The sequence below is a fragment of the Triticum dicoccoides genome, chromosome 4A (assembly GCF_002162155.2).
Source record: "Triticum dicoccoides isolate Atlit2015 ecotype Zavitan chromosome 4A, WEW_v2.0, whole genome shotgun sequence".
Lineage (NCBI taxonomy): Eukaryota > Viridiplantae > Streptophyta > Magnoliopsida > Poales > Poaceae > Triticum > Triticum dicoccoides.
In genome coordinates this window covers 100,067,324-100,077,311 of record NC_041386.1, presented here as the reverse complement: position 1 = coordinate 100,077,311, position 9,988 = coordinate 100,067,324, and the positions used below count along the sequence as shown (strand labels likewise).

Sequence of the window (9,988 nt, the reverse complement as noted above, 5' to 3'; positions counted from 1 at the left end):
AACTGCTGCTGTGCGGCTCGTGCAGCTGGCATGGCTGCTGGGATCGAGCCCAGCTGGTGGGGAGACGGCTGGTGGCACAACCGGCTGTGCAGGGTTAGAATGCTGCTCGCGGTAGTGATCTAGGGGAGGAAAACGACAGCTGCGGAGTGGAAAAGAAAGGAGTCTCATTGCTGCTGAGCAGCTGGGGAGTTCTTGTTTTGTGTTCAGCAGAAATGGGTACCGTTGGGGCTGATGCCGAGGCTGCAAGGAAGGCAGCACAAGATAAGCTGGAGAAGGAGGGTCAGGGTGAATCCACACTGGTTACGAAAGGCGATATAAGAAGTTTGCTGCAGAATCTTATGGCAATGGAGATAATGGGTTCAAAAGCATCACTGGGAACACGCAAGTTTGAAGCTAGAGGTCATGCCAAATGAACTGACGTTAGAAGAGAGCAAGAACTATCTGAGTTGGTCAAGGAGGGCAAAGTTAACCTTGAGTAAAAAGAGCGTAGAGCATTTTGCGCAGGAAATATTCATAGAACCTGCGGATAAAACAAGTACTGATTGGCAAGTGTGGAACACCACCAGTTTTGGGCGATGCATGCAGCCACTTTATTAATTATTCATAAAAGACCTTACTCCCTCCGTCACAGTTTAGAAGGCAAAGTTAAATTTGCGTGCGTTTCCACAATAGACAAGGTTTAGGGCGCATTGCATTTATTTCTAGTAGCTAATTAATACTCCGATATACTATTTCTATATGCATGCGTAGTGTGAATGCTATTTTTTAGCCCATCTCACAACCAATAGATAACCACCTAGGTCCCAGAGAATTTCCAAGCGCGCCTTCTAAACCGTGACGGAGGGAGTACAAAGAAATACAACAGTAACTTTGAAGCCACCGTCTAGGCAACATTTGTCGCTACTCCTACCCAGTTGATGAAGGGATGCTGATAGTCCGGGCCTAATACCACAGACCTCGCAGTCAAACCTAACATCTAAGACCTGAGGCCCCAACCTAGCCACTTGCCGGGTCTGGGGCACACATTGGTCCGGCTCAGAGGCCGCCGCCGCCAACTGCCACCGCTCCATCTTCAGAGCTGTACTGACGCATCAACCTTGCTCGGTCTAGCTGTCGTTGACGCCACCATGGCGCCCAACGGCACCACCTCCCTGCGCGCAAACAGCTGAGCACGTCGCGGTCGCCACTGATTCACCTCAGCACCATGCTGCCAAGTACCACCAGCCGACACAGCTTGAAGTCTTTGGAAGATCTCTCGTGCGTAGCACCTGCCGACCAGGCATGACAAAGCGTAGCACCTGTCGGTCAAGCATGACTTGACATCTCCACCGAAGCTCCGTGCAAGACGAAGCCGCTCCACCTCCTGCCTCTGTCTTCCAGCGCTGCTCCACAAACGATGCTCCCAAGAGAGAAACGACACCGCAGTGCCGCCATCGTCCGATCTGGAACCCAAGATCCTAGGGTTTCCCCCGGAGCAGCACGAGTGGGTCAACAGTAGTTACACGGCGATGCCTCCATCAAGGTAACGGCGTATAACGATGCCATCGCCTGCCGTTGGCTTGGTTTTCATCGGCAACCATGTCTCCCCAACTCGTAGCCGGGACTAGATGATGGATCTCGAGATCCGATCACCAAGCCTCTGGCCGGCCACCTCCGACGAAGAAGATGACCACCACCACTGGCCAGCGAGACGAAGTAGGGCGCTTCCAGCGTGCGTCCTGGCCAGCACCACCGGTGCTAGGCCCGTCCGCGACCACGCCCCATGGCCGAGAGCAGCGGCAAGCGCTGCCACGACGGGGAAGCAGACCCAAAGCCTAGATCCGGCCCGCCCACACGCCACCAAGTGGCCACCACCAAGCGCCGTTCAGGGGCAGCCCCGCCGCCGTGAGGGATGCCGCCCCACGGGCAGCAGGCGCCAGCCACCGGCGGACCACCGCCGCGCACCACCGGCCGCCGCGAGATTTGCACGGGGCAATGGCGAAACGACGAGGACGCCCCGCCGCCACCTTCCCTGGGGAACACGTGTGCTTCCCCGGTGTCCCCTCCGACGGCGGCGAAGCGGGGGAGGAGTGGGGAGAGGAGGCCAGCGGCGCGGTTAAGGTTTCCCCCGTGCGCCAGAGGGCGACGCGTGGGGGCGGCTTTTCCTATGAAACTGAGATCAATTGTGAACTAAATGGCTATCTGGCAATGATGTGTGGACAATGGGGATTGTTGAGTCCTTTCTGGTAGTGATCAGTTGTCAACTAAGTCACACCTGCCCCGTGATCTGAAAGCGTTGTTGCAGGATTTCTCTGATGTGAGCCCCAGGAGCCACCACCCCAGCAATCACTGGATGATGCCATTACACTTGAGCCTGCGGCTAGACCTATCAACTCAACCTTATCGCTATTCGCCTTTACAGAAGGATGAGATAGAGCGTCAAGTGACTGCAATGATCAAGTCTTGAGTTGTAACTGCTAGTATGAGCCCATTTGTGTCTCCTGTCCTCCTCGTCAAAAAGAAAGACGATACTTGGCGTTTCTGCATAGACTACACGCGTCTCAACTCTGTAAAAGTGGTGGACGAATTACTCGATGAGCTCGCAGGCACCAGGTTTTTCTTTGAAACCTAGATCTTTGTGCAGGCCATCATCAGATTCGAATACGCCCTAAAGATGAACCAAAGACAGCTTTCAAAACGCACCACCACAGGCATTTTCAATTCCGTGTGATGCCCTTCGGTCTTGCGAATGTACTAACAACATTCTAGGGCATCATGAACTCAGTCTTTTCTTGCGAATGTACCAGCAACGTTCTAGGGCATCATGAACTCAGCCTTTGCTCCTTTCCCAAATTTGTGATAGTGTTCTTGGACGACATCCTGGTGTACAGGCCATCATGGGAAACTCATCTGGAACACCTACGCTGTGTGCCCGAGCAGCTCCGTGCAAACAAGTTCTTTGCAAAACTGTCCAAGTGCTCCATCGGGGCATCATTCAGTATCTTGGCCATATTATTTCAGACAATGGTGTGGCTACGGATCCGGAGGAAACAGCCATAATGAAGAAATGACCCATATCAACCAATGCTACAGAATTGCAAGGGTTTCTGAGATTAATATAGGCTACTATCACAAGTTTGTTCAGAATTATGGTATCATCACGAAACCCCTGACACATCTGCTGACTGACCCATACCCCAGTCTTCGCATTGCCAAATTTCAAGCTGCCATTCGCCATTGAAACAGACACTTGCGCAACAAGGGTGGGCACTGTGCTGATGCAGAATGGGCACCCCATCGCTTATAAATTATCCATCTACGAGAAGAAATTTCTCGCAGTAATTATGACTGCGATAAGTGGAGGCAATGTTTACAAAGAGGGCCGTTCCGTCTGTCATCTATACAGATCATAAGAGCTTGTGTAGTCTGACTGAACAGCAGCTGAGTTCAGATCTTCAGCGCTAAGCCATGGCAAAACATGTGGGGCTGCAGTTCAGTTTCAAATACAAATGAGGGGTGGACAATAGTGCCGCGGATTCGTTGTCAAGAGTGGGACATTTGTTAATCCTGGATGGCCTCTCAACTTGTCGCCCAGATTGGCTACAGGAAGTGTTATTGCCATATGACAATGACCAGGACAGTACTGAATTGCTGCAAGAATTGACTGTGAAATCTCCCAATGATCGTTGATTCAGTTTGGAACAGGGTATCATCAAGTACAAAGGGCGTCTGATGATTGGTGCTAATTTAGCTCTGCAGACCAAGCTGATCTCATCACTACATGACAGCGCAGTTGGTGGCCACTCAGGCACCAACGCAACCTATCAACGAGTTCGCAGGCTATTCTACTGGCCGGGTCTGAACTGGCAGTGGAAATTTTGTCAAGCATTGCCAGACTTGTCAACAATCAAAGCATGAGCACACTAAGCCAGCTGGCCTGCTACAACCACTGCCACCACCCAAAGGAACTTGGCAAGACCTCACGATGGATTTTATTGAAGGTCTGCCAATGTCAGATGGCTACAATGTCATACTGGTCGTCGTGGACCACCTGACAAAGTACGCGCATTTCATTCCGTTAAAGCATCCGTTCACTGCTGCATCTGTTGCCAAAACCTTCCTGGAGATGGTGGTTCGTTTGCATGGTGTGCCATTATCCATTCTGTCTGACCGTGATCGCATCTTCACCAGTAATTTTTGGAGGGCTCTGCTCACAGCCGTTGGCAGCAAACTGAACTACATTTCCCCGTACCACCCGCAGACAGATGGACAAAGTGAATGGGCGAATCAATGTGTGGAACATTACTTACATTGTGCTGTGCAAGATCGTCGAGAACACTGACATTGTCGGCTAGCAATGGCCAAGTTTTGGTACAACTCTTGTTACCACTCTGCCATTGGGCGTTCACCATTCAAGGCACTATATGGGATGGAACCAAATTTTGGAGATTGCCAAATATTACCCTTGCAGAGGACTCGTCAGCGCATGAACTGGTGATGGATCAGCAGGACCATACTGAGTTGCTCCGAGAACATCTTCAGGCATACACTGACAAGAACAGGACTGACCGCGAATTCTCCGTGGGTGACCAGGTGCTCCTAAAACTGCAACCTTATGCACAGAAATCTGTGGTTAATCGTCCATGCCCTAAGCTCTCCTTCAAGTTCTTTGGTCCCTACAGATTGTGCAACACATTAGCGCTGCGGCATACGAATTGGAACTTCCTGAGGGAGCCCAAGTGCATCCTGTATTCCACGTCTCTCAACTGAAGCCTTTTACACCAAACTACACTCCGGTTTTCACTGATCTGTCAGCTCACCTGCTGGTTCCTTCCTCGGGCTCTACTCCGTTCGCCATCCTTCAACGCCGGTTGGTTAGAAAGGAAATTCTGGTACAATGGTCACATTTGCCAGCAGATTGCTCTACCTGGGAGGATTACTGCACTCTCAAGCAACGTTTTCCAGAGGCACCAACTTGGGATGATGATCTTGCTCAAGCGGGGGCTAGTGTCACGCCTACACCACCTATGCATGCAGAGATGACAGTGACAAAGGCAGACCAAGAGATACCAGTACAGGATGTCGAAGACGACTGGGATACAGAATCGAAGGGGACCACCTGCCAGAGAGATGAACTACAGGAGTGACCCGCAAGAAGGTGCCCAGTGTGGACTGGGTGTATGGACCAGAGGTCCCGCTGTGAGTGTGCGCGTGTGAGTTATTTGGGCTGAGTCGCTGTCCCTGTATGGCTATGACCAAAACACTCACCTGCTCTCTGTTCTCTCGCTTGTTCTCTGTTCTTCTCATCCCTTGCTGCAATTTATCCTGCCAATCTGTGATTTCCCCTTCCTCTCTTAGTGGGACATCACAATCAGGCTGATCACTTCGGTAATTATGCCAACTATGTCCAAATGGGCAAACTTCCCCCAAATCATAATACACAATTACTAGAGAAAAAATGCCATGTATGGCAGCACCGCAACGGGAATGTACAGAACTAACATGGAAGTAATTAAACAAAAATGCATACCTGCCATCAGAGATATCGGGCTAAAGGGGCGGACGGAGGGGAGAGAAGATGGAGAGGTAGGGAGAGACGCGCAGTTGGATGGAGACGGGAGAGAGAGAGAGAGGTACGGGAAGGGATTGCGGCGGAAGGGGTAACCCTAGGACCAGGGCTTGGTCCTTGTATATCGGAGGCTGTCAGGTGTCACACCTATTTACTCAGTTATCCGATGGCTAGGATGCAACGCCAGGAAAGGATCCAACGGCTCGCGGTGCTCGCCTTATTTCACCGAGTCACTAGTGTTTAAGTTACTGTATCACTTCACTAGTTGTCATGGCTATATAAGAGCCAGATGAGCCCCTGCGTGGGTATGCTATTATCATTTTGATCAAAACACTTTATACTTCACAACTATACTGCTACAGTACACTTTAATGGAGAATTCCTCTCGGCTTTGGCTGATTAGATCCCCAATTCCTCTCAAACCCTAGTTCTTACCCTGAACTACTTTCCCAATCCCATCCAGGGCGTGACAAATTGGTATCATGAGCCAGGCGTTTCCTCGGCGGCGAGATCGCGCGGTGACGCGCTGATTTTTTTTCCCTCCCTTCTCCCACCCTGGTTTCCGGCCGCGGCGGTGATTGTGGGCGTTGGGGGCGGTGTTTGGGGGGCGTTCGAGGCGGTGCTTGGTGGCGTTGGAGGCGGTAGAAATTCGACTGCAGCTCGTGAGGCGGAACTGGTTGCCGGGACACACTGTCTAGGTGGTGAAATCCCACGTTCACGTACCGGTGGTGCTGTAGGGTGGCGTTCGTGTCGGCGGCGGCAGGATCTGTCCGTGTGGTTCAGGTTGCCGACATGTGCGGTCGTAAAATTCCTCTCCACTCCGGCCAGTTATGGGGTGTTCGAAGCAAAGCGTGGACGAGATGGATCTGGCAGAACTGCTGCATCTCAAGGAGGATGTTGCGGCCAATCAGGAAGAGACCACAGGGTTGTGAGAGGAGGTGGATTTGCTGCGGAAGAGACCACAGGGTTGCAAGAGGACATCCAGGCTACCAACTTCAAGCAGGATGTGATGACACAGGTGATTTCCAGGGTGCAAGCAGCAGTAGCAGCACTTGGGGGACAGCTCACAATGATCACAGAAGTGCTCAAAAGTCTCAGTGCAGCAGCCCCATCCACATCGGTGGTTCCTCCTTCAACGGCACACGCGCAAGAGCCACATCAGGAAAAATCCCCAGAAGTTGAGGAAATTCAGAAGGAAGGGGGGGACGAACAGCAGCGTCCTCTCACTGAAGAACTTAAGAGATTGTTGATGGAGCAAGAGAAAACTAGGCAGTTTGCACTGTTAACAGGCAACGAACTGCCTCCTATCCAGACTGACAGACGATCAGCTCCACCGGAGCTTGTACCGCTACAATTTCAAGATAGACCCTCTGTTCAGGGCTCACCAATAGCGCCCACAAGGACTACTAGGGTGCCTGCTTTCAATCAAATACAACAGCAGGGGAACCGTCTCCAGTGGGAAGACTATCCCAAAGCATTTGAAAGCGATATGCGAGCTCAGTTCCTCAAATCCATGACCAAGAGCCCTAGGATGGAATTCCCTCAGTTCGATGGCACTAATCCAGCAGGGTAGATATGCAAGCAGAAAAGTACTTTCAAATGGCTGGGGCACCTCTAGAATATAAGATATCATTAGCACAGTGTACTCTGTGGGGAGAGCTGATGTCTGGTTAAGGAGAGCGGGCATTTTGAAGAAGCAGTATACCTGGGGCCAGAGCCACCCAAGCCCTGGATTTTCCCGTCCGAAATCCTCCTCTATAATTCGAGTTCCGCAATGAATGGAGCTCGATCCGTGAACTAGTCCTCACAATCTGGTATCAGAGCCACCACACGCCCTGGGTTTTCCCGTCCACCACCGCCATACCAGGTTTGCTGCTCGCCGCCGCGTCGAAGCCATGGATAAAATTTCCCCAAAACCAAGGCGATCTACGAGCTTCTCCGTGCCGATTTCGATGCCGCCTTCACCAAGAGCACGGCAGAGCGTTCCGAGGAGATGGTCACGGCCCTCGCCAAGCTCAACAGCAAGCTGGATCAGCTTTCGGGCCGCATCGACGACGTCAAGCTCGCCATCGGCGTCGACTTGGACGAGCTCCGCGGTGAATTCGGGGCAGATCAAAGCAACGCGACATTCCCCACCGCGCCATCGTCTCCGTGAGCACCACCTGCATCGACCAAGAGCACGCCAGCAAGCAATGGATCAGGAGGATCAGAGGGGTTCCATGGCGAAGTGGAGCACAAAAGCGCTGCTCCCAAGTACGTGCCTCCACCAGCTAGAGGTATGCAGTCGGATTCCAATTTGTCACGGCTGATTCAGGCACCAGAATTTTTGCGACCACACCCATCTGATGCTCTGGTGTACGGTCCTCGAATCGAGCTGCCGCGATTTGATGGATCCAACCCAAAGCTATGGTACACGCGTGCGAAGATTACTTCAAGCTTTGGAACACCCCGCAGAACCAATGGATTTCATTCGCCTCAGCTCAGTTTGAGGGCACAGCAGCACGTTGGTTGGAGTCTGTCTAGCGTCGGGCTCCTCAAGTAAACTGGACAGAATTCTGCACTCTTCTGCAATCCAGGTTTGGCAGAAACAAACACCAGAATCTCTTGCACCAGATGTTCAATATTCGTCAGACCAGTTCAGTTGAGGAATATGTTGAACGTTTCTCTGAACTATATGATCAGCTTACTACCTATGAGACAAATCCAAATACAGTCCATTATGCAACCAGGTTTATGGAAGGATTGATACCGTCAGTGCGTTTGCTGGTAGGAATTCAAAACCCCCCTCTGCTTATGCATTAGCTCTGCTGTCAGAAGAACTTGGTGAGAATGCAGTACATCCGGGCAGTGCATTTCAGGGGTCAAGCGTTCTGTTCCCTCCAGCTCCAGATCATCAGTTAGCAAAGCTCTAAAGGAAAGGAAAACGACAGACCAGCCTCAGGCTGCCCAGGGCAGACGGTCGATGGGCTGCCTTGCGTGCTTACAAAAAATTTAAAGGGTTGTGTTTCATATGTGGAGAGAGATGGGCTCGTGATCACCGTTGCAAGCAGGAGGTCCAAGTACATGTAGTGCAAGAGATGCTTGATTATGTTCAGAGCATGCCCAACAAAAATAGTGACACTGAAGAGACAGTTGCTGTCGAAGCTAATGCTATCTGTATTTCTGCAGCGGCCATGGGTGACATCTTCGATCCGGCAGCAACCACCATGAAACTGAGAGTTCGTCTGCAAGGTCAGTCGCTGGTTTTCCTGGTAGATTCAGGCAGCACACACTCGTTTTTGGACTGCACTGTAGCAGTTGCTCTCCAGGGTGTTACCCAAATGCCAGTAAGTATGGTTAAGGTAGCCAATGGCAGTTTGGTCCCTTGAACTCAGCAGTTGCGGATGGACTTTGGTCTTGTGCTGGACATGAGTTTACCAGTAGTTTCAGAGTTTTTCGTTTGGGATCCTATGATGGCATCTTAGGCCTGGATTGGTTAGCTGCCCAGAGTCCGAGTGGGTTGACTGGGCTGAAAACTGGTTGTCATTTCAGTTAGAGGCAACTTAACATTGTTGGGCCAGGATGCTATTCCTCAAGTGTATGCACTAGTAGAGCTGTCAGCATTGTTGGTGACTGAAAATACAACCATGTCTGAACTACCTTGTGAAATTCAAGAGTTACAGGCCAAATTTGCTCATGTCTTTGAAGCTCCCACTGGCCTTCCTCCAAGAAGAAAGTATGACCATACAATTCCTTTGGTCCCTGGAGCCCAACCTGTTTCCAGCAGGCCCTATAGAATTGCCCCTGCTCTGAAAGATGAAATGGAGAAGCAAGTCCAAGAAATGCTTGCATCTGGAGTGATCAGGCCAAGCAACAGTGCTTCCCGGGTCATGCTTAACGGCATGCCAGGACCTTCGATATGGCACAAGGAAGGGCTGCGACAGGGCGACTCCTTGTCCCCACAGCTGTTCGTGCTCACGGTCGACACACTAGGCCGGCTGATTTTCGTGCGCCCACGAGACCGGCATCCTCAGGCCGCTGCACCCGCGTCATCTGATTCCGGCTATATCTCTATACGCCGACAACGTCATGCTCTTCTGCCACGCCACAGAGAGCGACGTGACCGTCTTCAAGGAAATCCTTGACCTGTTCGGAAGAGCGTCGGGCCTCAAGGTGAACTACACCAAGAGCTCCGCCACCGTCCTGCACGGAGACCAGACCACCCACGAGACCATTGCCAGCTTGGGATGTGCTACTGCCGAGCTCCCGGTCACCTACCTCGGCATACCTCTGACGGTGTGTCGCCCTTCCGCGGGACAGCTGCAGCCCCTCGTTGACAAGGTCACTGGACACCTACCCACCTGGAAAGCGTGGTTGATGAACCAGGCCGGCAGGCTGGCCCTGGTCAAGTCCGTCCTCTGCGCCATCCCGGTGCACCAGCTGCTCGCTTTCGCCCCCCCC

General features: G+C 51.9%; 1 protein-coding gene across 2 annotated transcripts in view; it reads right to left on the bottom strand.

Moving 5' to 3' along the window:
* Positions 1 to 9,988, bottom strand: part of LOC119285224 (protein ENHANCED DOWNY MILDEW 2-like) — a 21,089-nt gene that overhangs the window by 3,270 nt on the left and 7,831 nt on the right. Inside the window, exon 1 of one of the 2 annotated variants that reach the window (XM_037564461.1) lies at positions 5,510 to 5,648. The exons of the other annotated variant lie outside the window; for it this stretch is intronic. Coding sequence (XP_037420358.1) covers positions 5,510 to 5,516 — 7 coding nt within the window. The 5' untranslated portion in view covers positions 5,517 to 5,648. Of the gene's footprint in view, positions 1 to 5,509; positions 5,649 to 9,988 lie in introns of those variants that run through there. 2 annotated transcript variants of the gene reach the window in all.